The sequence below is a fragment of the Delphinus delphis genome, chromosome 2, assembly GCF_949987515.2.
Source record: "Delphinus delphis chromosome 2, mDelDel1.2, whole genome shotgun sequence".
Lineage (NCBI taxonomy): Eukaryota > Metazoa > Chordata > Mammalia > Artiodactyla > Delphinidae > Delphinus > Delphinus delphis.
In genome coordinates this window covers 140,073,244-140,101,091 of record NC_082684.1, presented here as the reverse complement: position 1 = coordinate 140,101,091, position 27,848 = coordinate 140,073,244, and the positions used below count along the sequence as shown (strand labels likewise).

The 27,848-nt window shown below is 43.3% G+C and overlaps 1 protein-coding gene across 1 annotated transcript in view; it reads left to right on the top strand.

Moving 5' to 3' along the window:
- The window catches only part of TLN2 (talin 2), a 450,837-nt gene that overhangs the window by 326,087 nt on the left and 96,902 nt on the right, over positions 1 to 27,848 (top strand). Inside the window, exons 26-32 of the mRNA XM_060005857.1 lie at positions 5,782 to 5,916; positions 7,842 to 7,970; positions 10,069 to 10,171; positions 20,469 to 20,677; positions 21,543 to 21,662; positions 22,709 to 22,906; positions 23,954 to 24,093. Coding sequence (XP_059861840.1) covers positions 5,782 to 5,916; positions 7,842 to 7,970; positions 10,069 to 10,171; positions 20,469 to 20,677; positions 21,543 to 21,662; positions 22,709 to 22,906; positions 23,954 to 24,093 — 1,034 coding nt within the window. The remainder of the gene's footprint in view (positions 1 to 5,781; positions 5,917 to 7,841; positions 7,971 to 10,068; positions 10,172 to 20,468; positions 20,678 to 21,542; positions 21,663 to 22,708; positions 22,907 to 23,953; positions 24,094 to 27,848) is intronic.

Here is a 27,848-nt window from a genome sequence, read left to right as displayed (position 1 = left end):
CCTGGTTATTGTAAATAGTGCTGCAATGCAATGAACATTGGGGTACATGTGACCTTTTGAATTATGGTTTTCTCAGGGTATGTGCCCAGTAGTGGGGTTGCTGGATCATATGGTAGTTCTATTTTTAGTTTTTTAAGGAACCTCCATACAGTTCTCCATAGTGGCTGTATCAATATACATTCCCACCAAGAGTGCAAAAGGGTTCCCTTTTCTCCACACCCTCTCTGGCATATATTGTTTGGAGATTTTTTGATAATGGCCATTCTGACTGGTGTGAGGTGAAACCTCATTGTAGTTTTCATTTGCATTTTGGAGCACACTTTTTAATACCTTTTTTCCAAGTTGGGAAGTCAATCATTTTTTTGAAATGTTTTTGCCAATTTACTTGGTTACGTTTTTATTATTTGATCTTGCATGTCCTTGATTTTCACAATGTTAAACATTTTTCATGTTTCAGTTATTTGTTTTTATTACATGAACTTGTCTATTCATGCTTTTTATATACTCATTCTGATTTTTCTTATAAATTCTCATGAATTCCTTAAATATTAATAATATTAACTTGTGTCCTTGGTATTTATGATCTGGCACTTAAATTGTTACAGCTTTACTAAGAGCCATTGTATAGCATACATATTAAAAACCTTAAAATTATGTGTACTTTTTGGTCCAGAAACATTTATACAAAAAAATTATGAACATGTACAAAATTTTAGTTACATAGGTGTTTATCATATCATTGTTTATTATATTTGAAAACATGGAAAATACTTAACAATACAAGATTGAAAAGTGCTAACTGATGTATACACAGGGTATTACATAGCTATGAAAAAGATAGACTATGTGGAACAAGGAGATTCGAAAACAGAACAAATAGTATTATCTTACTTTTGAAAATATATGTGCCTGCACATATGTGCCTTCACCCATGCATGGTGAAATTGTCCTGGGTTCTGAGATGTGAGCGGTCACTCATTTCATTTTGTGTCCCTGTATTTTTCTAAATAGTCTATTACATATATTTAAGACACAGATTAAAGAGCTGTTCCAAGAAACACAAACATATTTAATAAGAAACTCCCTTTCAAATCTGTTTTAAATAAGAATTTCAAGCCACTAGCCCAGTTTTACTTCCCACTCCACCCCAAAAGACACATACTTTTTTTTTTGAATACCTTTATTGGGGTATAATTGCTTCACAATGTTGTGTTAGTTTCTGCTGTACAACAAAGTAAATCAGTTATATGTATACATATATACCCATATCCCCTCCCTCTTGAGCCTCCCTCCCACCCTCCCTATCCCACCCCTCTAGGTCGATACAAAGCACCGAGCTGATCTCCCTGTGCTGTGCGGCTGCTTCCCACTAGCTATCTATTTTACGTTTGGTAGTGTATATATGTCAGTGCTACTCTCTCGCTTTGTCACAGCTTACCCTCCCCTCCTACGCCCCTGCCCTCAGGTCCCTTCTCTACGTCTGCGTCTTTATTCCTGCCCTGCCACTAGGTTCATCAGTACCGTTTTTTTACATTCCGTATATGTGGGTTATCATATGGTGTTTGTTTTTCTCTTTCTGACTTACTTCACTCTGTATGACAGACTCTAGGTCCAGCCACCTCATTTCAAATAATTCAAATTTGTTCCTTTTTATGGCTGAGTAATATTCCATTGTATATATGTGCCACATCTTCTTTATCCATTCATCTGTCCATGGACATTTAGATTGCTTACATGTCCTGGATATTATAAATAGTGCTGCAGTGAATATTGTGGTGCATATATCTTTTGGAATTATGGTTTTCTCAGGGTATATACCCAGTAGTGGGATTGCTGGGTCATATGGTAGTTCTATTTTTAGTTTTTTAAGGAACCTCCATATTGTCCTCCATAGTGGCTGTATCAGTTTACATTCGCACTAGTGGTGCAAGAGGGTTCCCTTTTCTCCACACCCTCTCCAGCATTTATTGTTTGTAGATTTTTTGATGATGGCCATTATGACTGGTGTGAAGGGATACCGCATTGTGGTTTTGATTTACGTTTCTCTAATCATTAGTGATGTTGAGCATCTTTTCATGTGTTTGTTGGCAATCTGTATGTCTTCTTTGGAGAAGTGTCTATTTAGGTCTTCTGCCCATTTTTGGATTGGGTTGTTTGTTTTCTTGATATTGAGCTGCATGAGCTCCTTGTACCTTCTGGAGATTAATCCTTTGTCACTTGCTTTGTTTGCAAATATTTTCTCCCATTCTGAGGGTTGTCTTTTCGTCTTGTTTATGGTTTCCTTTGCTGTGCAAAAGCTTTTAAATTTCATTAGGTCCAATTTGTTTATTTTTGGTTTTATTTCCATTGCTCTAGGAGGTGGGTCAAAAAGGATCTTGCTGTGATTTATGTCATAGAGTGTTCTGCCTATGTTTTCCTCCAAGAGTTTGATGGTGTCTGCCCTTACATTTAGGTCTTTAATCCATTTTGAGTTTCTTTTTGTGTATGGTGTTAGGAAGTGTTCTAATTTCATTCTTTTTCATGTAGCTGTCCAGTTTTCCCAGCACCACTTATTGAAGAGGCTGTCTTTTCTCCATTTTATATTCTTGCCTCCTTTGTCAAAGACAAGGAGACCATCTGTGCATTGGTTTATCTCTGGGCTTTCTATCCTGTTCCATTGATCTGTATTTCTGTTTCTGTGCCAGTACCATACAGTCCTGATTACTGTAGCTTTGTAGTATAGTCTGAAGGCAGGGAGCCTGATTCCTCCACCTCCATTTTTCTTTCTCAAGATTCTTTTGACTATTTGCAGTCTTTTGTGTTTCCATACAAATTGTAAAATTTTCTTGTTCTAGTTCTGTGAAAAATGCCATTGGTAAATTGATCAGGATTGCATTGAATCTGTAGATTGTTTTGGGTAGTGTAGTCATTTTCACAATGTTGATTCTTCCAATCCAAGGGCATGGTATATCTCTCCATCTGTTTGTATTGTCTTTGATTTCTTTCATCAGCTTCTTATAGTTTTCTGCATACAGGTCTTTTGCCTCCTTAAGTAGGTTTAGTCCTAGGTATTTTATTCTTTTTGTTGCAATGGTAAATGGGAGTTTCCTTAATTTCTCTGATTTTCTCATTGTTAGTGTATAGGAATGCAAGAGATTTCTGTGCATTAATTTTGTATCCTGCTACCTTACCAAATTCATTGATTAGCTCTAGTAGTTTTCTGATGGCATCTTTAGGATTTTCTATGTATACTATCATGTCACCTGCAAACAATGACAGCTTTACTTCTTCATTTCCAATTTGTATTCATCTTATTTCTTTTTCTTCTCTGATGGCTGTGGCTAAAACTTCCAAAACTATGTTGAATAAGAGTGGTGAGAGTGGGCACCGTTGTCTTATTCCTGATCTTAGAGGAAATGCTTTCAGTTTTTCATCATTGAGAATGATATTGGCTGTGGGTTTGTCATGTATGGCTTTTATTATGTTGAGGTAGTTTCCCTCTAGGCCCACTTTCTGGATTTCTGGAGAGTTTTTTCATGAATGGGTGTTGAATTTTGTCAAAAGCTTTTTCTGCATCTGTTGAGATTATCATTTTTTTTAAGTTCATAGTATATTTATTGTTAATGAATTTTTCCTAGTTAGTATCTGAACAATATATACACTTATAAAATAAACATGATACCAGATGCTACAGTACAGATTTTCTTCTTTTTAAATTTTCTACATCTATACTCTCATATTCCATGTGATCCAATTCTCCGACCTCTTCCCTCTATTCTTATGACTTTGAAACCTTTAGCCAGGCAGCACTCCATGATGCCATTTGATACAAACACAATCATAAATACAAACACAAACTCAGGCACTTGGATTACAAGGCAATCAAATGGTTTTTATCCTTCAATTTGTTAATATGGTCTATCACATTGATTGATTTGCATATATTGAAGAATCCTTGCATTCCTGGGCTAAACCCCATTTGATCATGGTGTTTGATTCTTTTGATGTGCTAATGGATTCTGTTTGCTAGTATTTTTTGAAGATTTTTGCATCTATGTTAATCAGTGATATTGGCCTGTAGTTTTCTTTCTTTGTGACGTCTCTTTGTCTGGTTTTGGAGTCAGGTTGATGGTGGCCTCATAGAATGAGTTTGGGAGTATTCCTCCCTCTACTACATTTTGGAAGAGTTTGAGAAGGATAGATGTTAGCTCTTCTTTAAATGTTTGATAGAATTCGCCTGTGAAGCCATCTGGCCCTAGACTTTTGTTTGTTGGAAGATTTTTAATCACGGTTTCAGTTTCAGTGCTCGTGATTGGTCTTTCATATTTTCTCTTTCTTTCTGGTTCAGTCTTGGAAGGGTGTGCTATTCTAAAAATTTGTCCATTTCTTCCAGATTGGCCATCTTATTGGCATTAGTTGCTTGTAATAGTCTCTCATGATCCTTTGTATTTCTGCAGTGTCAGTTGTTACTTCTCCTTTTTCATCTCTAATTCTGTTTATTTGAGTCTTCTTCCTTTTTTTCCTGATTAGTCTGATTAATGGTTTATTAATTTTGTTTATCTTCACAAAGAACCAGCTTTTAGTTTTATTGATCTTTGCAATTGTTTCCTTCATTTCTTTTTCATTTATTTCTGATCTGATCTTTATGATTTCTTTCCTTCTGCTAACTTTGGGGATTTTTGTTCTTCTTTCTCTAATTGCTTTAGGTGTAAGGTTAGTTGTTTATCTGAGATTTTTCTTGTTTCTTGAGGTAGGATTGTATTGCTATAATCTTCCCTCTTAGAACTGCTTTTGCTGCATCCCATAGGTTTTGGGTCGTCATGTCTCCATTGTCATTTTTTTCTATGTATTTTTTTATTTCCTCTTTTATTTCTTCAGTGATCACTTCGTTATTAAGTAGTGTATTGTTTAGCCTCCATGTGTTTGTATTTTTTACAGATCTTTTCCTGTAATTGATATCTAGTCTCATAGCGTTGTGGTCAGAAAAGATACTGGATGCAATTTCAATTTTCTTAAATTTACCAAGGTTTGATTTGTGACCCAAGATGTGATCTATCCTGGAGAATGTTCCGTGTGCACTTGAGAAGTGTATTCTGTTGTTTTTGGATGGAATGTCCTATAAATATCAATTAAGTCCATGTGGTCTAATGTGTCATTTAAAACTTGCACTTCCTTATTTATTTTCTGTTTGGATGATCTGTCCATTGGTGTAAGTGGGGTGTTAAAGTCGCCTACTGTTATTGTGTTACTGTCAGTTTCCCCTTTTATGGCTGTTAGCATTTGCCTTATGTATTGAGGTGCTCCTATGTTGGGTGCATAGATATTTACAATTGTTATTATCTTCTTCTTGGACTGATCCCTTGATCATTATGTAGTGTCCTTCCTTGTCTCTTTTAGTAGTCTTTATTTTAAAGTCTATTTTGTCTGATATGAGTATTGCTGCTCCAGCTTTCTTTTGATTTCCATTTGCATGGAATATCTCTTTCCATCCCCTAACTTTCAGTCTGTATGTGTCCCTGCATCTGAAGTGGGTCTCTTGTAGACAGCATGTATATGGGTCTTGTTTTTCTATCCATTCTGCCAGTCTGAAGACACATAGTTTCCGTTTCAAACATTCCTAGAATGTACTGCCCCAGAGTATCTGATTTCGGTTGGCAATTTTGGGGGGAAACTAGATGGTTTTAATATTCCTTGTTTTAGGGCAAAGTAAGTTCTGGCTGATAAGGTGGCATTGCTGTTTGGGTCTCTACTCTGACTCTTGCTGCCCAGGAGCTGTCTTACCTTCAGCTTTTCTCTCCATAGCCTGGAAGCAAGATGGTGTCCTCTGCTAAAGCCGCAGTGCCCACTGTCAGCGACCAGGCTGCAGCCATGCAGCTGAGCCAGTGTGCCAAGAACCTTGCCACCAGCTTGGCAGAGCTGCGTACCGCATCACAGAAGGCAAGTGGACCCTGGTCACGGCAGTTAGCTTGTCAGGAGCGGAGCTTTTAATTCCTTACTGTTGGTGTGACCTGGGTGCTCCCCAGGGCCTGAATGCTGCCTGGCATATTGCTTGGTTCAGTTGTCCATTTCATCTGCTTGACCACTAAATATGCTCATGTGGATTGGCTTTTGCCCCTTTTAGCCGCTATCTCCTTGACTTAGTTATCACCTTCTGGTTACAGATGACTTTGGTTAAACTATGCTAAGTTGCATACTTCCCCTCCTCCCCTGCCCTGGGACAAGCAATGATCTATTTCTCACAGTCTTAGGGGAGACCAGTCATCAGTTTCTTGGCGCCAGGTAAACTGTGGGCACAGTAAGTGATGATATCTTCCAGGTGTTATCTTGTGAACTTAATAACATTATATAGGCAGCAAATCTATTTTGGAGGATCATCTATATTATCTTTGCCCTGAGAGGTTTCCACCTCTTAAATGGGAGCATTCACCTTCACAAGATCCTCGATAGAATAGAACTGGGGATTAATGCGTTTCTGTCTCTGGGATGTGTTAATTACCAAAGGGCCTCATTACTGTACTGTTTGATGTGGTATTAGCATGAAGTTCTAGCATGAATTCATTTTTCCTCATTGTAACAAGCCCTTTATAGAAGCAGGCAGCCTCATATATGAGCAAGGGAAGAAGGTTAGAAGCTGATTTGAATTTGTAATATAAACAGTGCACTACATCACCAAAGAAAAATATCTAGAGTTTTAGGTTATATCTAATAAAAAAGTTATTTTGAGCTCTCTTTCTCAAAGAGAGGTCTAGGGACCATCTGCACTGGAATCACATGGGGGCATTTAGGATGCAGGTTCCTGGGCCTCACTTCTGAGCACCCCAGTCAGAATGTCTGGTCATAGCACCCAAATATCTGCATTTTAACAAGTTTCCTCAGTGACTGAACGACACACCCACCTCCAACAACTGCTTTGGAGCAGTGATCCCCGAAGTGGAACTCAGGCAACACTGTGCAGTGGATTCAGGAAGACTCTTTTTATGATTTTAGTATATAGTGTAGGGGTTAAGAATACAGGCTCTAAAATCAGACCACCTGCATTCAAATTCTCGCCTTGCCATTGACTAATTTTGTGACCTGGGCAAGTTACTTAACCTCTCTGCCTCAGTATTGTCACCTAGTAATACTCACACATAGAAATCAATCAAATAGTGTGTACTGCTGCTGTTGTTACTATTATCTAAAAAAGAAAGAAGTTAAGATACACCAGCATTTAATATACTTGTATGTGTATCATTTACTAACATTTACGTGTATCATTTATTAACATGCGTGTTGGGGGTGTGTGATCAAAGCATTTGGAGACCGCTGTTCTAGATGATCACCAGAATGAAGCAGTTTTCTTAAAAGTTTTTATTAAGGAAAAAAATCTTTCATAGCCTTCAGTATGGAATGATAACGGTTTACAATCTAGAAATTTGTAAAGAGATTCAGTAAGGTTGACATAGACTTGTCTGTAGAGTCCTGGGTTCATTTGTTTATTCGTTCCTTCATCCACCCCATGCTTCCCAAGTTTTTGTGTGCACATATACTGTGCTAGGTGCCCCATGTCTAGAACCCAGACACAGTGAATAAGGATCCTCTTCGTTTGAGAGGTAATGTATTTCTGATATAAACAGCTTCAAGGAAAATTTAAGTATATCCAGTTATGAGACACACATAATTGATTATTTAGGGAACTTAGGACTGAGGTCCTGATTGAGCGTGATTTTGTGCTCTCAGGAAATGCTTGTTACCCTTGCTTCCTATTGCTAGATTTGGAGAATCATTGGTTGTATCCAGAAAGGAATTTCCTATGTTGCAAGGCACTGGGGATGCTTTTCCCGAGCAGACTGTTGTGCACATATTCTCAACTCTGTTGACAGGCCCATGAAGCCTGTGGTCCCATGGAAATCGATTCAGCACTGAGCACTGTGCAGACCCTGAAGAGTGAACTGCAGGATGCCAAGATGGCTGCCGTGGAGAGTCAGCTGAAGCCACTCCCAGGGGAGACGGTAGGAGATGTTGGTGGCAGCTGGGGTCTGGGACTCTACCTCTGTTAGGAAGTCACGACATTTTTAGAGTTGGGGGGGAGGGGTGGTCAGTGTGTCTCAGTTTCAAGTGTTTTTAATGCAAAGCCCTAGAATAGCCACATTTCTCTGGAACAGTATTATGATAGAGATGGCCCTGAGGGGGCCTCTGGTGATGGGCCTGTGTGTACCTGCCTGGGGTGTGGCTGGGGATGACCAGGCATCAGTTCCTATTCATCCCTCTTTTCCATAAACAAGACCTGCTGGCGTTTGAGGCCAGTGTTCTAATCCTGCAGGCTTTTTCTGAAAAGAATGCCCAGGGCAGCTGGAGGAGCTATGTTTAGACCTAGGAGTTCTGGCTTCTTGGTCCAGGTTGTGTCATCCACTAGCTGTAGGCAAGTCCCAATCTCCTCTATGTCTAAAGTATTTTATTTACGAAATGGGTGGCAATTAAGTTATAAACACAGGCCACAACAGCAAGTGGAATGTTGGCTCCAGAAATCTCATTTGATCACGTTATGGTACCTCCTGATGCCTGTGCCAGGGTTTTCTTGGCTAAAATTTTACCAGTCGTCCTCATTTGTATGTACCTGCTTTCCCTCACTCCTGAACATTACTAATAAAATAGCTTCATTTATTAAGCACCTCTTCTGCACTGTGTACACACACAGTCAGCCTAGTTTATCCTGATAGTAACCTAATGAACAAGTGTTGTTCACCCCATTTTACAGCTGAAAAAAAAAAGGTGCCCTGTTCTACTCAATGTTACCTGGTAGTTAGCATCAGAACCATGGGTTGAACCCAGATCTGTAAGACTCCAAAACCCATGCCTTGATCTTTCACAGTGAGAACTTTTACTCTTAGCTACTGCTGCTCTTTGGATAGAAACTAAAAACTTTTAGAGTATAAAAGGACTACCAGAGCATCTAATTTACCATTGAACAATGCCTGGTACGTAGGAAGCATTCGGAAAATATTTGTGAAATCAAGCTACCCCTGATTGTAAAAACAGGAAACTCAGGAAGTCACTTAACTAAGGTGCCCCGGCTAAAGAGAAAGTCAGTATTGGCTCCTGAGCCAGCAGCTTTGCAAAGTGGTCCAGGTATCCCTTTGCAGACTTCTGTGCTCCAGGAGCCCATGACACCTATTCTGCCTTCACATAAAACAACCGGTCAGTTAGAATGCAAGAAACATCATGTAATTTTTAAAGAAATTGTTTGCCCTAAACAAATGTGTGTACTGTGTTATACTGTTGGCTACAGTGGACCAGGCTCTGTTTTTTACTTGAAGAAAACGCCTCTCTTAGAAAACATGTTGTGGGGTTAAAACTGCATACATTTCCTGATGCTTTTCTGAACTCTTGCAGCGTGCCCGGAAGTTCTCTTCCAAAATGTTGTCCTCGTCTAGTAATTGAATAATTACCCTTACCGTAGGGCTTTATTGACTTTATTCTCTGAATTATTTATTCCGTTGACAAAGCAAGACGACGTGCTCGTCATGGGAAGCAAGCTCTTTGCCCGTTTTCATAATCTCATTTACCATCCCAAACCTCTATTCCTATTGCATTTCCCTCTGGTTAGAACTCAGCAAAGTATAATGATCAAATTGAACAATGTTAATGGTCCCACGTGCCAGGAAGGTGGAACAGCTGGATGTCTGCTCACTTCCTGCTAAGGCATAATTAATTCTCACTAAGGATTTGTTGCAGACTTCTGAATTAGCTTCTGAAAGCATAATACTAATGGCTACCATTTGTTGAGTACCTACGTTAATTCTCTGAAAACCTTCTGAGCTAGGTACTGTGATCTCAGGACACAGAGACTGGGAGAGTTCAGTGACATACCCCAATCTCTCAACAGCTAGCAAGTGGGGAAAGGAAGCAGAGGGCAGGGTGTGAACTCATTTGTTTATCCTGAAGCCTGGGTTCTTTCCCCTCTATCACCCTACTTCTTCTTAGTGCCATTGGTGTATTAGGTGGGAAAGAGTTGAGGCCCAGAAGTTTGATCTGCATTATTTTGGGGCTAAGACTTTAGTGGATGATTTGCCTCTTCTAAGCTGTCTTCCTCCTTGACTCTTCTTACAGCTGGAAAAATGTGCTCAGGACCTGGGAAGTACATCTAAAGCAGTGGGCTCCTCCATGGCGCAGCTCCTGACCTGTGCTGCTCAAGGCAATGAGCACTACACAGGTGAGACTCACACCCTTCGTGATGCCCTGAGGCCAGGTACAGACCACTGGGCTGGTGCGGGGAGTTTGTTGATTTGACAATGAACCTGACTTTTTTATTTCAGCAGTTCAACACACATTTTTCAAGCACTTTCAACATGCTTGTTACTGGGCTTGATGCTAAGCGTACAAAGACTAATCAAATATGATTCCCCCAAACTATTTGAGTCACCCCTATTAGACTATAAGCAGATGGTAATTATAGACCTCTGCAACTGTGTATGTCTCTTGAAATCCCACTAAAGGAGAGAAAGAAAGAAAAAGTCAAAGAAAATGAGAGAGAAGAAAACAAATAAGATCTCAGTGAAGTTGTCGAAGGTGGAAGGAGACAGATGAGTGGTAACTGAGAGACCCCAATAAATAAAAACCTAAAGTTGTCCAGGGATAGGGAAGCTAACAAGAAGCAAGCTGATTGGTGCTGCAAAACTCTGGGAGGGTCTGAGCCCTGGAGACACCAGGTACCCCTGAACCAGGAGTACTGTATAAGGAACAGAATGTATAAGGAAAAATACCTGGTGATACAAAAAAAAAAAAAGAATGTTCTCATAGTCGGAAGTCTGTTTCTATCTAAAATGGAGATAACAAGAAGTTTCAGTATTAGCCCATTACTTGAAAATGAGAACTACATCAGGACTTCCCTGGTGGCGCAGTGGTTAAGAATCCACCTGCCAGTGCAGGGAACACAGGTTCGAGCCCTGGTCCAGGAAGATCCCACATGCCACGGAACAACTAAGCCCATGCACCACAACTACTGAGCCTGCGCTCTAGAGCCTGCGAGCCACAACTACTGAGCCTACGAGCTGCAACTACTGAAGCCCGCGTGCCTAGAGCCTCTGCTCTGTGACAAAGAGAAGCCACCGCAATGAAAAGCCCGCACACCACAACGAAGAGTAGCCAGTGCTCACCGCAACTAGAGAAAAGCCCGCATGCAGCAACAAAGACCCAACACAGCCATAAATAAATAATTAAATAGATCCATCCATCCATCCATCAGAAGAAACCTTAAAGAACTGAGTGGCTCTATAAGTAGGAATCAGGTGAAGAGGAGATGGATTGTTGCTTTTGTTATATAGTAGTACGGCTTGAATTTTTTTTTTTTTAAATATACATTACTATTAAAGAATAATATACATCCAGAGGAGAGTATAAGTCCTAAATGTATATCTTCATGAGTTATCCCAAATTGAATACACCTGAAAAACCCCCACCAAGATCAAGTAATGAGCATTTTTGGCATCCCGGGGGAATTGCTGGGTCATAGGCTGTGCGGCCACTCAGCTACAGTCCTTCCTGCGGTATCTGAAATTTCCACTTGTTCTACATCCTGGTCACCACATCTGCTTTGTCAATATGAGCCATTCTGTTGAGTGTGTAGTAGAATCACATTATGGTTTTAGTTTGCGTGTCCCTGAGGAACAGGGCAGTTGAGGATATTTTCAGTTTATCAGCCATTTGGGTACCTTCTTTTGTGAAGCATCTCTTCATGTCTTTTGCCCATTTTTTTAAAATATGAGTTTTCTGCCTTTTCCTTATTTATTTGCAGGAGTTAGTTGTCACATATATATGTATTTCTTGTATCTTGTGGCTTACCTTTTCACTGTTTTAAAGGTGTTTCTTGATAAACAGAACTTAAATTTTAATATAGTCCAATTTACACTTCTCCTTTATGGTTAGTGCTTTTTGTGTCCGATTTAAAAATGTTGCTTCTCCAAGTCATGAAGATATTCTTCTCTGTTATAGTCTAAAGGCTTTGTTGTTTTACTTCCATATTTAGAACTACGATCCACCTGGAATTGAGTTTTATATGTGGGCAAACAGGGTCCTAGTGTAGTTGCTTTTGCACCAGGGCATCCATCCATTTGACCCAGCACCACTTTCTGAAGCGACCCTCCTTTCCCCAGTGGTCTTGAGGGCAATTTCATTATAAATTAAGGGCATAAATGTGAGTCAGTTTCTGAACTTTTGCTTCTTTTTCATTGCTTTAATTGCCTGATCTTACCTTAGTACCATACTTTCCTAATCATTGCAGTTTTATACTAAGTGTTAACATCTGATAATGTGAGTCCTCTGTCTTTGTTATTCTTCCTCAAGTCAGTGCTGACTTTCCTTGACCCTTTGTATTTCCACATCTATTTTAGAATCAACCTGTCAATTTGTACCCTCCCTCACAAAAAAACCCTTTCGCTTGTTTTTTTATTTGTTTGTTTTTTTGATCGGGGTTACCTGAATCTGGGGATAATTGAAATCTTTACATTACTGAGTCTTCTAATCTGTGAATGTGGTATATCTCTACATTTATTTAGATTTCCTTTCTCTCAATACTGTTTTATAGTTTTTTGCATAGAAGTTTTTGTTTTCATTAGAGTGTGCGTCATAAATCTTTTACTTTCATTTTTTCTCTATGCTTATATTTAATGCATGTGTATGCATGCATACCTATGCGTATCATGTAGTTGTTCTTTCAGAGGGGGAGGAGTTGTTTGTTGATGTGACAGTATTTTCCATTCAATTGGAGTATTTGGTCTGTTTATATATAATTACTGATATATTGAGGTTTGTATTTGTCATCTTACTATTTCTTTTCTATATGTCCTACCTATCCTAGGCTCCTTTTTCTCTCCTTTCTTGCTTTCTTTCAGATTTATATGTGCTTTTTAAAATCTATTTCTCTTCCGTTGATTAGTTTATTAGTTGTACATTCACTGCCTATTCTTTTTTTTTTTTTTTTTTTTTTGGTAGTACGCAAGCCTCTCACTGCTGTGGCCTCTCCCGTTGCGGAGCACAGGCTCTGGGCACGCAGGCTCAGCGGCCATGGCTCACAGGCCCAGCTGCTCCACGGCATGTGGGATCTTCCCAGACCAGGGCACGAACCTGCGTACCCTGCATCAGCAGGCGGACTCTCAACCACTGCGCCACCAGGGAAGCCCCTCACTGCCTATTCTTGAACAACTTTTTTTTCTTTTTTCTTTTTTTTTTTTGCGGTACGCGGGCCTCTCACTGTTGTGGCCTCTCCTGTTGCGCCTGACACGCAGGCTCAGCGGCCATGGCTCACGGGCCCAGCCGCTCCGCAGCATGTGGGATCTTCCCAGACTGGGGCACGAACCCGTGTCCCCTGCATCAGCAGGCGGACTCTCAACCACTGCGCCACCAGGGAAGCCCTTGAACAATTTTTTAAAAGTATAATATAAGTTAGTATGTTTACCTCTTCCTGGACAGTGCAAGAATCTTGGGACACTTAAACTTCATTGACCTTTCTTCCAACTCATTCATTGTTGTTGAGTGCTTTAATTCTACATATATTTAACCTCCTCAGTACTGCCTCAAAGTTGTTTTATAGTCAGTATTGATTAAATGCTCCTCCATATTGACCTTTCCATTGCTGTTCATTCCTTTCTGCATCGCAATGTGCTTCCACCTGGGATTATTTCCTGTCTGCCTAAAGAACTCCCTGCATTAATTCCTTTAGTGTGAGTCTGCAGTGACCAATTCTTTCAGTTGTTGTTTGTTTAAAATGCCTTTGTTTAGCCTCTATTTTTGGTAGATAATTTTACGTGTTGTAAAATTTTAGGTTGGCAGTTATTTTCTTCCAGCATTTGAAGGTGTTATTCCGTTGTCAGCACTTGAAGGTGTTATTCCGTTGTCAGCACTTGGAGGTGTTATTCCGTTGTCTTCTGGCTTCCTTTATTTCTGTTGTGAAGTCAGCTGTCGCTTTACCCTTCCACAGGTCATGTGGTTTTAGTTTTCCCCTCTGCTACTCGTTTTTTGGATTTTCTCAGTCTTTGGTTTTCAAACACTGTGCCTAGAGGAGTTTTGTTTTGTGTCGTTTTGCCTATTTATCCCACTTTGGGTTTTAGTACTCCTTAAAGATGGGATTTGCTGTCTTAGATCAGTTTTGGAAAACTCAGCCACTATATCTTCAAATGCTGCTTCTGTCCCATTTTTTTCTCTCCTCTTTGTACACTCCAGCTACCCCCTATGTTAGATATTTTCACTGTTTTGTGTGTCTCCTATGCTCTTTTCTATATTGGCCATAATTTTTCTTCTCCATGCTTTATTCTGTGTGGGTTTTTTTGGATTTATGTGCAGCTCACTATTCCTCCTACTTTCAAACTCTTCTATTGAGTTTTTAATTTTAAATGTCATATTTTTCAGTTTTATAATAACCTTTTGATGGCTTTCTTGTACTTTCCATTTCTCTGCTGAAATTCTCTATCTTGTCATCTAATTTCTTCAACATAGTTTTTACATTTACTTAAAGTCTAGGTTCAATAACTCCAATGTCAGGATCACCTACGGGTGTCTTGTTATCTGTTTTGTTTTCTGTTTTTTTTTTTCTTCTTCTTGGTTTTCAACTATTGACCTTATCTCCTGATGTTTCTGATTTTTTTTTAATTTAATGCTAATCATTGGTATTTATATTGTAGAAATAATTTGAGGCTCTAGATTGTGTTTTCTTCCGTACAGAGGATTAATCTTTTATTTTAGCAGGTGGTTAAAAAAGGAGAAGATCACCGTAATACGAGCGGAACCGAACTGATTGGATATTGCAACGTCCATTTCCAGTTTACCTCGTAGGGTGTAGCCCTTCGTGCCTCCTGTCTAAACATCTGTGATGTTTATGAGGACCATTCTGATTGTTGAGCTCAGAACTATGCTTCTTTTATCTTCCCATCCCCATGCGACTTCAGAAAGTTTTGCTCAGCCTCTCAGTTTCTGGGCAACAGTTTACAAATTAGAAAATGCCTTGAAGGGGGGAAAGCAGTGTTGTACTCACTTCTCTGTACTTTCTTTCTCTTCCAAGGTCTTGGCTTTCTTTACCTTGGTTCCTTGGTATCTCTCCAGTGCCTTCAAACAGATGTTTTGTCTGTATTTTTCCAGAGTTTCTAGTTGTTTCTCTGAGGGGGAGGGTTCATCTGCAATAAGTTATTCTTTCCATCACTATAAGGAAAATCCTCTTTGGTTCTTCAAAAACTGTGTATATTTATTACTTTGAAAATAAGAGCACAGTAGGAGCACAAAAAGTTAACACGGCACAGTGTAATATAGTACCTGCAACAGTAAGAATGTACAATTCTGTCCTCATGAGAGGGTGAGGGAACGTTCCACAGCAGAACTGACACCTGATCGGGGTTTGAAGGATTATTACGACTCACTTAGCTTTCAAGGAGAAAGAAAAGTGTATGTAAATTCTTAAAAGCTTAGGGCATATGAGAGATGTAGTTTCAAGAACTTCTACACATTCCTGAAATCTTGCCAGATTTTGTGTAGATGATGAAATGGATTTTTAATGAAGGAAAGACTGCTTCACAAGTTGCGTCATCCAATACTGATAACATCCAGGATGACAGACTGTCTAGTTGATGTCTGAAGAACGGCCTAGAAGTATCCCCATTTCATTTTGGCAGGCGCCAACTAGGTGGTGGTGGCGGACTTGGGAACAGCATATGTGAAGTCCCAAAGGCAGGAGAAGAAGGCTGATGAAATGAAGTGAGAGGATCCAAGTCAAAGGCAAGGGGGTAGGGAGTAAGAAGATAAGGCTGGGAAGGTCAGCTGGGATCAGATCGTAAAAGGCCTCATAAGCCAATTTAAATACATTGAAATTGAAGCTCAGAGCATGTGAAAATACTGAAGAATTTGCATCTGTCGACACAGTCTCGATTGCCCTTAATGCACTTTGCCCTTCTTTTCATGTGCTGATAAATTGGAGGGAAGCAAAGTTGGAGGCAGGGAGACCAGTGAGAAGGCTGTTGCATTCATCCAGATAAGAATTGTTAGTGGAGATGAAGGATGGATTAAAGAGAAAGAGACCTCACGGTTGTTGGTGATGGATTAGAAGTTGGTAGGAATGGGAATAGGGAAAGCAACACGGACAGCTCTAAGTTTAGCCTGATAGCTGAACGAAGAGTTGTATGAGTCACTGTGATGGAGACACAGGGTCACTGGCAGGCATGTTGAGGGCTGGAGTTTAGGGATGCCAGGTTCAACTTTATTATTATTATTGTTGTTGGGGGGGCTGCCCTGGGTCTTTGTTGCAGCTTTTCGTTGCGGCACGTGGGCTCGGTAGTTGCAACTCATGGGCTTAGTTGCCCCACAGCATGCGGGTCTTAGTTCCCTGACCAGTGATCGAACCCACATCCTGTGCATTGGAAGGCGGATTCTTAACCACTGGACCACCAGGGAAGTCCCAGGTTCAACTTTAAATGGATTCAGTTTGAAATCCCTGCAGGATATCCACAGAGAGGTGCCCATTAGGCAGCTGGATATTTACCTCTGGAACTCAGTAGAGAAGTCTGGGCTGGAGATAAATATTTCTAAATGTTTAATAAAATGATAATGATTGAAACCATGGGGGTAGCTAAGTTTGCATAAGGGAAAGTGGTAGAGTGAGAACAATTTTATCAGATATAACCCTATGGAACCCAAGTATTTCAGGAGAAGGCTGAGCATTAGAAATCCTTGAAAGAAACGAGAACATGCAGCCTTGGAGAGACCATGGAAACCAGGAGAGAGGGATGTCTCTCGACTCACAGAGATAATTGCTGCCTGGAGAGACACTGCAGGGAGGGACTTGAGAAGCATCCACTGGCTTAAGGAAAAAGAAGGTCACTGCTCTCCCTGTTGAAGGCAATTACAGGAAGGTTGAAGAATGGATGGGAAGCAGGGAGAGAGCACGAGTGTGGACAGCATCTCCCTGGGTGTCAGTTCCCTCGTCCATACCTAAGATGTGTGGGATACTCAGAAGTTAACACATGAGCTGCCCCTGGACTAGGTTCTAATGCAGATGTGGTTTTATTTGGCCAGCACAGCGTTCAAAATGCATTTCTTCTCGGCTGGGTACAGTTACATAGACAGAACCCTTTCCAGATCCTTTGGGACAGATTAAAAAATCTTGCATACTTGGTTTTTACCTTTTGAGCTTGATACGTGGTCTAATGCTGTCTACACACAATCTACGTGAATTCTGATCAGGAGTAATTACTATTACAAAGAATTCCCCTGTATTTCATATGACTAGTGTGTCTCCCTAAGACTGTTGCTGAATATAATTTGAGATCTAGGCGGCAGGAATACCGTGAACGTCATCTGTGTCTTCCAAGGATTGGGGTTATTGAAGCAGGGAGTCTGCTTCAGTGTTTCGCATTGGCACTTCTGGGGTGTGTTGCACCCTTGACTCCAGGAACAATTTTGGGGGGGGAGGGTGGTGATTGCTCGGAGATATGACTCTGATGATTCTCATCGTTACCATTGAGAATATTGCTGTGAATTCAGCCACGTACAGCCTTGGATGGTCATTTGCTCCCTGGCATCTGGTGGCCTTGTTTCATCCTTTTGTTGGTGTGGCTTCCACTTTGCGGGAAACCTAATGCCGCCAAAGAGGATTCTTGGTGTGCCCTGAGGTTTCACAGTGAGTCCTCAGCAGAAAACACGTGGGGTGGATATACCTCGGCTTTTGGAATTCCGCTCTTCTGGTTTCTGCCTTTTGGAAAAATTGTCTGAGTCTATAAAAGCGTTTTCAGTAAATAATTTTCTCATGAACATGACTTTTCTAATGGCGTATGATAAATGGTTTATTCTTCCAAAATAATACAACTCAAATAGAAATAGATTCAAGAGTCCATGTGGTAACGAGGAAGGCAAGAGGAGAGGTCTAGAAATCACAGCCTAGAATTTTCAAGGGTCACAGCTGGGATCTCAGCCTCTCCTATGACCTGTGGGAAACTGAGACCCAGAGGGAAAAGGCGGCGGCTGTTTAGTCCACACAGCTTGTCAGCAGCAGAGCTGGACGAGGTCTTAACCACACCTGGTGGGTGCCCTTCTGAGCAAGGATGTCCTTCCACCCTGGGCCAGAAGCTTCAGTATAACATGAATCGGGAGATCAGGTTTGACGTAAACACACTACCATGTATAAAATAGATAGCTAGTGGGAACCTGATGTATAGCACAGGAAGCTCAGCTCGGTGCTGTGTGATGACCTAGATGGGTGCGATGCAGGGGGTGGGGGGAGGTCCAAGAGGGAGGGGATATAGATGATTCACTTTGCGGTACAGCAGAAACTAACGCAACATTGTAAAGCAATTATACTCCAGTAAAAAACAAACAATAAAACCCTCCTTGATGTCTGCAAAAAAAAAAATGCAGTGACTCTTCTCTTTGGCTTTTTTCTCTCCTTCACCTTGGCTTTACTTATCTTTATGCTTTCTCCTCTGCCATATAAAACACTTTGTTTAAAATGTGTTCATTCCACACGCTGCGCTCGGAAGTGCCGTGTGATACATGGTAGATGGGCAGCTTTGCAGTTGGCCTTGATTAGATTGTAGAGTTATGTCCCAGTTATGCGACGTCCTAAGTATTTACAGATGAGCCAGTCTGCAGCTCTGGGAAGTTGTTTTATGGATTCCCCAGGGCCTTTTGTGTTCTTTCTTGTATTTCGGTGCCTCGTCCCTAGTAAAGAGAGGACCACCTGCTGCGTCCGTGCCCACGCGGCTGAAGCAGCGGCGGTAAAGACCACGCTCGGGGGTGCCATCCAGCCGAAGGCTTTAGATGCTGTCACCTCAAAGTGTCGTGAGAGAGCAAGTCATCTGTGAATTTTTCATGCAGATGTTGTATGTTCTAACAAGAATCCCTTGTAGTTCTCTATCCCAAAGAACACTGTGCAGAGTCTGACCCCGAAGTTAAGAAACTAACCTCAGATCTAAAGGTGTGTCCGTGGTCAAGATGCTTCTCAGCACTGGGCCTCATCTGAAATGCTTCGATGAGATGAGCTTTGAGGCTGGCTATTCTGCAGTTCCCCAGGTTCCAGGAGCCTTTTGTTACGTGCCTTGGCATTTCCAGTCTCCTTCCTTTTCTTGGGTGCGCCAAGCACTAGGTACCATGTAGGAAGGCGCCTCTTCTTTCTATGGGAGGTGGCACTGTAGTTTTTAAGGACTAGTTTAAATGCATAGTTTATCTCCGAATCCCATCATCTTTAGAAGTGAATTTAAAGATGAGCAGGCACTTCGCAAAAGAGGATGTCCAAACAGCCACTGAGTGTATGAAAAAGTGCTCAACATCGTTGCTCACTAGGGATATAAGAATTAAACCTCAGTGAGGGACTTCCCTGGTGGTCCAGCGGTTAAGACTCCACGCTTCCACTACAGGGGGCATGGTTTTAATCCCTGGTCGGGGAACTAAGATTCCCGCATGCTATACACCCACTAGAACTGGATAAAATAAAAAATCTAACACTAGTAAGTATGGGCCAGGATGAAGAGCAACTGTAACTCTCATATATATAGTGCTGGCGGAGTGTATAATGGCAAAACCAGTCTGAAGAAGTGTGGTAGTATCCTCCAAAGCTAAATATACACTTACTCTATGACCCAGCAATTCAGCTCCTAGATTTAAATCCAAGAGAATCAATTCCATATGTCTACCTAAACACAGGGATGAGAACTTTTCCGGTAGCTTTATTCATAATAGTCCACACAGGAAACAATCCCCAAGTGTCCAGCAACAGAAGAATGGATAAGCAGATGTTGCTGTGTTCCTATAATGGAATACGACACAGCAAGAAAAAGCAATGTACTTCTATGTGTAACAGCACGGGTGAATCTCACAGCATTGTGGTCAGAGAAAGAAACCAGACACAAAAGAAGACATACAGTGTGGTTCCATCAACACGTAGTTGAAGAACAGGTAAAACTAGTCTAAGGTGATAAAAGCTAGAATAGGGATTACTTCCAGTGTGAGAGGATATTGACTGGGAAAGGGCACAGGCAATGGAAATGTTCCTTCTCCATATGGATGGCAGATACGTGGGTGTACACATCGGTACAGATTCAGTGAGCTGCCCAGGGAGACTCATTCACTTTGTTGCGTGTAAGTTATGCCCCAATAAAAATGACTGGAAAGAAAAGTGAACTTGAATGGTTCATCTGTGAGTTCGATACTATGCACTTGGTATTTTAGGTCTAGGGACAGGTGGGGTAGTGGGCGTGACAGGAACCAGAGGGAAATGGTGTTTAGCGTGGCATTTGTTGTAACATCCCTCTTGGAGCAGCCCAGAGCCAATGGCTTGAGCTACTTCTTTGAGAAGGACATCAATTCAGATTTTATAAAAAGCAATTTGGAGCCCACCTGTGCCAGGCACTGTCCAAGGATTCTCTCCTTTCTTGAAGGCTCTAGTCTAGAGGCTTACTCCCAAGTAAAAGTATAACTTTTGGATGGAATCTAATAGAAAGTCTGGCGGGCTCTTTTTTTTTTTTTTTTTTAATCCCCAGGGGTGGCTGCTCGAGAGACGGCCCAAGCTCTGAAAACGCTGGCCCAGGCTGCCCGGGGCGTGGCTGCATCTACGAGTGACCCCGCGGCTGTGCATGCCATGTTAGATTCCGCCCGGGACGTGATGGAGGGCTCGGCCATGCTCATCCAGGAAGCCAAGCAGGCCCTGATCGCACCTGGAGATGCGGAGAGTCAGCAGAGACTAGCCCAGGTAAGGCCCGGAAGTGGCCATCAAGGTCATCCCTGAGGTGGACGCATGGACAGGCTGTTGCCCGGTGTGAGCAGTTTTGGAAGCCTCGCATGGTAGCCCCCATAACGTGAGACGTGCTTAATTCAATCAACAGAAAGTATGGGGGGCTTTGTTGAGACCTGCCGTTAGAACGTGAAGGACCTGGACGCAGCATGTCTGTTTTGGGCCTGTGTGTGCTTACGTATAGCCCTCTTCCTAGCCTGGGAGGTGAGGTAGATAGGCTTGGTGTAGCTACTCGGTGCTTTAAACTCTCTCTAGTGCCTCTTCAGGTGATTCTTACCAGAGAGCGTAGACAAGGAGCCTCACACATCCTTAAAAGGCAGCATGTGGGCAACTCCAAGTTGGTCTGGAAGTGCTCAGAACATTCCGCCTGCCCTTGGGCAGGGCGAGGTGTGGGATGATGGCATCAGAGGGTCGCTGAGCATAAATCCATCCCAGGGCGGGCTAACTGTGATCCAAAGGACTCAGGGCCTCCTTCCACCTCAGGACCTCTGCAGGGCTCTCTAGAAGGCAGCTATTTCTCTTCCTCTTGGTGTTGGATACCTTTGTTTCAGAACCGAGTTGTATTTGAGCCACAGTCAGGACTTGGCCTGGCCTTGGGAGCAGGTAGGGTGTGCTGTATCGCTGTGTCAGACCCTGTGCTAAGACAGGATGTTAACCCCAGTGAGCGGCCTAGATGAGGAGATTTAACGGTAAACAGTGTCAGGCAGACGCTGGCAGATCAGTTCCCCATCTCTTTTAGCTCTGCTCACTCCCAACACGTGTGCAAGAATGTTTGCCCTGAAACCTGCTTTCTGTTGGGGCTTTTCTCCCTCTGTGTATTCAGGTGGCCAAAGCCGTCTCTCACTCCTTGAATAACTGCGTGAATTGCCTCCCTGGGCAGAAGGATGTGGACGTGGCCTTGAAGAGCATCGGGGAGTCGAGCAAGAAGCTGCTGGTGGACTCGGTGAGAGGTTTTGGCTCGGGCAGGGGCGCCTGGGGGACTGGGCTCACCTTAGGTGTGGGTGGAGTCTGCTCCCCTCTAGGGGACCTCTGAGCGGCTAGCCTTTCCCTTAGGAGTCCTGTTTTTCCTGTCGATTTGCCTTTTCCTTGTTTTGCTGTCTGATCAGCCGAGTTCCCAGGTAGAGCTTCTAAAGTTTACTTCTTCTTTGAGCCCATGCTGCTGTTTGCTCTCAGGTCATCCCAGTAAGACAGGAATGGGGAGGAGGGGGTATATGATCATCTAACTTCTTATCAGGACATCTCAGGCAGTGACCATCAGGCGATAAAGGGATACAAGTGTCAGGGACTCACTGAGAGAGTGAGCCGTCTGTGGAATTTCACTTTGGGGCCTGGTCCCGTCCCTGTCTTGTGAGTCCCCTTTGCGGGTACTTGGCCTTGTTCATCTTTGGTTCTTCTCTGCCTGGTCCCTGGCATATACCAGGTATGCAAGCTGTGGGTGTGGTGTGACTAATATCTAGCTTAACTCTCTGGAACTTTTCACAAACAGTTACAGGGCTGCTAGTGGCACTTCTGTGGAACAGCTATTCAGTATATTGTTAGCAAAGACCAACTGACGAATAAAAGTGATGGCTGTTAGTTTAGAAGAATAGGATTTAAAGTTTCATAGCATCTGCCTTTTAGTTCCAGAAAGCTAAACCTTTGAGAGTTTCCGTCTGAGAAACCCAAGATAGAGTGCTGGTTCAGAGAGTGGATCCCGAGTCAGACTGCCCAGGTGTGAATCCTGGCTCTGCCACTTAGGAGACCAGAAGCCTGAGGAAAGCTGTCCTTACCATTTTTAGATCCACTATGTCTAGCACTGAATAGGTGTTCACGGGAATGTACATATTTTGAAGGTCAACCTTAACAAGGGCTCAGACCACACAGAGCCTTTTAGTCTCGATGACTCACAACTGCATCCCAGGAGAGTCTGTCTTCCCTCTGCAACATACTACCTTTGTTTCTCCTACGCAAAGTAGAACTTCTCCTGCAACCTGCCTTCTCTTGCCATAGTTACCTCCGAGCACGAAGCCTTTCCAGGAAGCCCAGAGTGAACTGAACCAAGCAGCGGCTGATCTGAACCAGTCTGCAGGGGAGGTGGTCCATGCCACTCGGGGCCAGAGCGGAGAGCTGGCTGCAGCCTCCGGGAAGTTCAGTGATGATTTCGATGAATTCCTCGATGCCGGCATTGAGATGGCGGGCCAGGCTCAGGTGAGGCTGGTGTGGCTGAGTGGAGTTGACCCTTGCCCCTCTCAACTCTGGTGGACCGTCGTCCCCTGCGGCCAAGTGGCAAATAGGAGCGGGGAAGCTGTGGGCAGCCCACACCTTTACACTGTCTTTGCTGCTCAGAGAGCTCCATGAGCTCACAGGAATGGCATTCCCAAAGATACTATTAGCTTATGTGTGAAGTTCTTCCTGGAAATGACAGATAACTTTTCCCACGATCCTCCAACAGAACTCATCATTTTATTTCTGCTTTTTGGAGGGAGGGCAGCTCTGCATCCTATACTTCAAATGTGGTTTAATACTGTAAAAACTCATGTATTTGAAGTTCGGGGAGCCCACTTGAAAAGGCTGTGTCTGATCCTGAGTGTCAAGTGATTCAAACTTAACCTCTTTCAGATGAACAGATAAACCCCTTGTTTAGAACAAGGGAGGGTGACTGGTCTGGTGTCAGCTTATGGAGCTGGTTGTTTTATTTTTTGGCGAGCTCCTGTGAACTCCCTAAAAGTGGTACCCAGGGTGTTTTTTACTCTGTTATCTACAAAGGGTTGTTTCTCGGATGGCAGGCCAGGTGAGAAATGTATCCTTTCCAGAGTCGGGAGCTTCTGGGATGCAGTCAGCTCTAAATGTCCAGACAGTGACGGTAGTTTGTGCCAGGCTGAGATGGACAAGCCCCTTGATACCTCCCGCATTGTTGAGCAAGATGCTGGAGTTGTGGCCCTGTCTGTGTGCGCTCTCGCTCGCTCTCTCCCTCCCGCCCCCATTCATGCCCACTCTTGTGAGACAGCACAGCTCTTGGCTGACCCACTTGGGCTGGATTTCTGTCCTGTTGTGTGCATCTTGGTCCGGATAGCTGTTTGGGGAACGGTAGACACTGGGCAGAGTCTTGACAAGTTAGGCATCTGCTGACTAATTGGACTTAATGCAACCTAGACAGATAACCTGCTTCCGTTTCAAGGTGCTGCTCCTAGCTCTGAATGCTGCCTAGGAGAAATGGACAGCCCCTAATGACTCTGGCTCCTTTTGACCTTCCAGACGAAAGAAGACCAGATCCAAGTGATAGGGAACCTCAAGAACATCTCGATGGCATCCAGCAAGCTGCTGTTAGCGGCCAAGTCTCTCTCTGTAGACCCAGGAGCACCCAATGCAAAAAACCTCCTGGCCGCAGCTGCAAGGTAAGAGCGGAACAAAATGGGCGTTCACGTGTGGTGTTTGCAAGATCCACCAGACATCCTGCTGCTTTGCTGAGCGAAGGAGTAGTGCTGACCTTCTGTTGTCGGAGTTGGAGGCGAGAGTGACAGAGATGCTGGTGTCTTATTAAACGGGCTCCTTTGCATGCGCTTTCTCCCCTAAAGATGCCTTCTGTCTCCTCTTAAAGCCTTTTCAGGAGGACTTGCTTAGTCTTAAGGCCCCCACTGATGTATAAACGTAGTGGCTTAGATTTTTTTTGCAAGTAGTATTACTATCTTTCAGATTATGGAAGTAATATAAGTTCATTAAAAAGAAACCAGAAGATGTTGAAAAGTATAAAAAAAATGACACTCAACTAGCCATTCAACATTTCTTGAGTCTTACTATATGCCTGGCACCAATGTTAATTAGATGGATTTAAACATGTTCACTTTGTCACGTGCAGAAGGGCTCTAGCTCAGAATGAATGGGGCGGTGGGGAGGAGTAAATTGTTTTGGGAAATATGTTAAAACATGAATCTGAACTTGGGGTAAGGTCAACGTTCTTCTTTCCTGTTGTTCTCACCTGAGGAACTGGGTCATACAAGAGAATTTCTGCTCCAGGGCCACTCTGGCCGTTTAGTTCAATTACTAGTGATGGAGTGCTGGTAGCTGGAGAAACTGCAGCGACAGCCCAGGAAAATTTTATATTGGCAATCCCACATTCATATTCCTGAACCAAGAGTGTAGGGTATTTTATTTTCCTATGGAAGTGTAGGCCTGTTTTCATAGCATTTCTTGATATCACTTTATATGTAGGAAAACTAACAGCAGTGAGAGATTAAATGCGGGACAATTAGGACACATAGCATAATTGGAAACATTTTCAAAATGTGCAGATTAGTGATTTTTAAAACGCATTGCTTGAATTCTACTTAACTTCTTTTAAACTTGGTTTTGTTTGCTTATTTTTTAATGTCTTTATCTCTCCTGGCTTTTTTTTTTTTTTTTTTTTTTTTTGCGGTACGCGGGCCTCTCACTGTTGTGGCCTCTCCCTTTGCGGAGCACAGGCTCTGGACGTGCAGGCTCAGCGGCCATGGCTCACGGGCCCAGCCGCTCTGCGGCATGTGGGATCTTCCCGGACTGGGATACGAACCCGTGTCCCCTGCATCGGCAGGCGGACTCTCAACCACTGCGCCACCAGGGAAGCCCCCTCTCCTGGCTTTTTTAAAGTTGTTAGAATCAGGAGACCTGAATTCTAGTACAAGCTTTAGTGCTTGGCTAGGTTACCTTGGTCAGGTCACTCAACCTGTCTAAACTTTCCCATTTGCCAAATAGGGATGTGTACAGACTACATTGTCCTTGAGCTCTGTTCAGTTCTCGATATATAAGGTAGCATGGTACCACTGGTTAAAACCTGTCTCTGGTCTCCTGTTTGCTTGTAGTGTTATTTTATTTTATTCTATTTTTATGGGGGGGTTAGGTAATTTCAGAGCAGTTGCCTTCAAAACCTTTGAGTTTCTTCATTTGTTCCCAGATACATACTTTACCTTCAAACGATAGCTAGAGCCACTAGGTGATGGGAAAAATACCCTCACATCTCCCCACCTCCATCTTATGCTTTGTTTGTGATTGTTCCATTAGGTGAGTGCCCTTCTGGGGTCGTGGTGGAGATGAAGAGGGACAGTGATGTCTTCTCTGTCGTGCAGCTGTTTCTGATCTAAAACCCTCTTAATCACTTTTTTCCTACAAACAACCTTTGGGTAAGGCAACTAATGTTGCCAGGTATCTGAACTCAGATGTTTTTCATTATCTTAAATTTTTCACATCGTTTCAAAATTACAGTTACCAACTTAGAGCGTGTTGTCGACTCTCTTAAATTGTGGGAATGAGGGGAGAGTATAAATTGGCCTTTTGAAAGCCCCGTACCGAAGGGAATCCAGGACCCGAAAGCATGCTGCTGGTGTCCTGGCTCTGTGAGTGTCTGAACGCCCCCTGGTGGTGACATTGAGGAAGGGACCTGGAGGCGAGGCAAAAAAGCTTTCTTTGCCTCTGTCTGTCCTGGCTTTCAGCAGTTGACAGAATTCCCAGCCTGATGGTTTCATAGCCAAGACAGCACTCAAGAATCATCACATGAACTGATAGTCTTGGGCTGGAACAGCTGCAGGAAGTTGCTGGCCTATTCTCCTTGGCTTCTTGGCCCATGCTGGCAAGCTCTGCTCCCTGGGGTGATTTCCCAGCGGAAGCTCCAGCCAGGTCAAGTGAGTCAGGCAGCTCCCCTTGGAGGGTAAAGCTCTGCCCACCTGGGGTGCCTTCGTTCATTCTCTTGTTCCTTCATTTGTTCATTAAACAGATTTTTACCACATGCCTGATAAGGGCACACACTGTAAGACTGGGACGGCCCTGGTGGAGTTAGGACAGGGGGCACAATCAGGGCATGCCACCCTCATTCTATCTGGGCCTCACAACAGTCTGGTGCATAAGTACCTTTGGAGTTGGGCAGCAGGGAATCGATTGCTCTCGTCCTCATCTTCAGTCCCACTGCCCTCCCTCTTCTTGAGACGGCCATGCCTGCCTGTCCTTCCTGTGGATGTCCCCAAAGACCCCACAGAGATGCTACTGTGGGGGCCCAGGCCTGGACCAACTCAGCCCCACCCTGCTCCTACATCAGCAGACTTGAACCCTTTCTTTGTTCTTTCTAGTCTCCATGATTCTTCCTGCTTTCGGGGAAAATGGTTTACTTCGGGGAGAGCAGTAGAGTATGTGTGCCTTTCCCTCTGCTCCCTCTGACCATTCTGCATCTGAGCCCAGGTGCATCTGAGGAAGCTGGTCCCTTGGTTTCTGATGTGCGTGGGGAGGAAGTCATTTTCTGTTGAGTTCCTGGCTTGTTTGTCTTCTTTCTGTGTAACTGCCTGGCTCTGGCTCTTTTCTGGCAAGTTGGGTGGAGCTGGAGACCCTTTGTCCACCATTCATCAGGCTTTTCCCTGCCTGGGGGCTGGACTGATGCTCCCTGAACTTAGTTAAGGGAGTGGGAAACCAGTTGGCAGTGGCAAAAGGAAGAAGTGCCCTAACTCTGAGCACCTCCCCAGGCTGCCGAGCACACCACAGTCACCCTGGCCAGAAGGACTCCCGGGCTGAAGACTTGACGCCCGCAGCTGCCAGCATCAGGGCCGTCCTAGGCCAGGTGTTCAGCTGCTTTCCAGTCCCCTGAGGGCTCCCTAGGACCTTGCAGGACGTGTCTCTTCCAGGACCACCCTTTGCTTTGAAGTTCCTGCCGGGCAGGAGTCTTCCTGTCTCCAGAGATGGTGAAAAAGGATGTCCCAGCAAGCAGCACTTCCATGTTGTAAAGTAGAAAAATGTACACTGGGCCTTCTTCTGTCTCTTGGTCTCCTCTAGAATGTTCCATTCCCGGAATCCGAATCAGGATCTCGCTGAGCCCTGACTTTCCAATTGCTCTGGTCCACGTTGGGCCCTCCTTCGTAGGCAGAACCCACGCCCACGGTCGAGGCTTTCATTTTCTTTCTTTCACTCCCAGCGAGTCCTGCCTGTGTCTGGCTGATCCTGTCTGGTGTCACACCCCCCATCACTGCTTCCTCTGGCTCACCTTTGTGTCTTGTCTGTTCATTGTCTTGCCTCTCCAACTGGATTGCAAGCACCTTGCTTTCCTAGAGAGACTTAAACTGTATTATTTTTTTTACTCTCCATGCCTTGTGCATGGTAGGACCCAGGGAATACAAACAGGGGAATTTCAGTTTGCTCT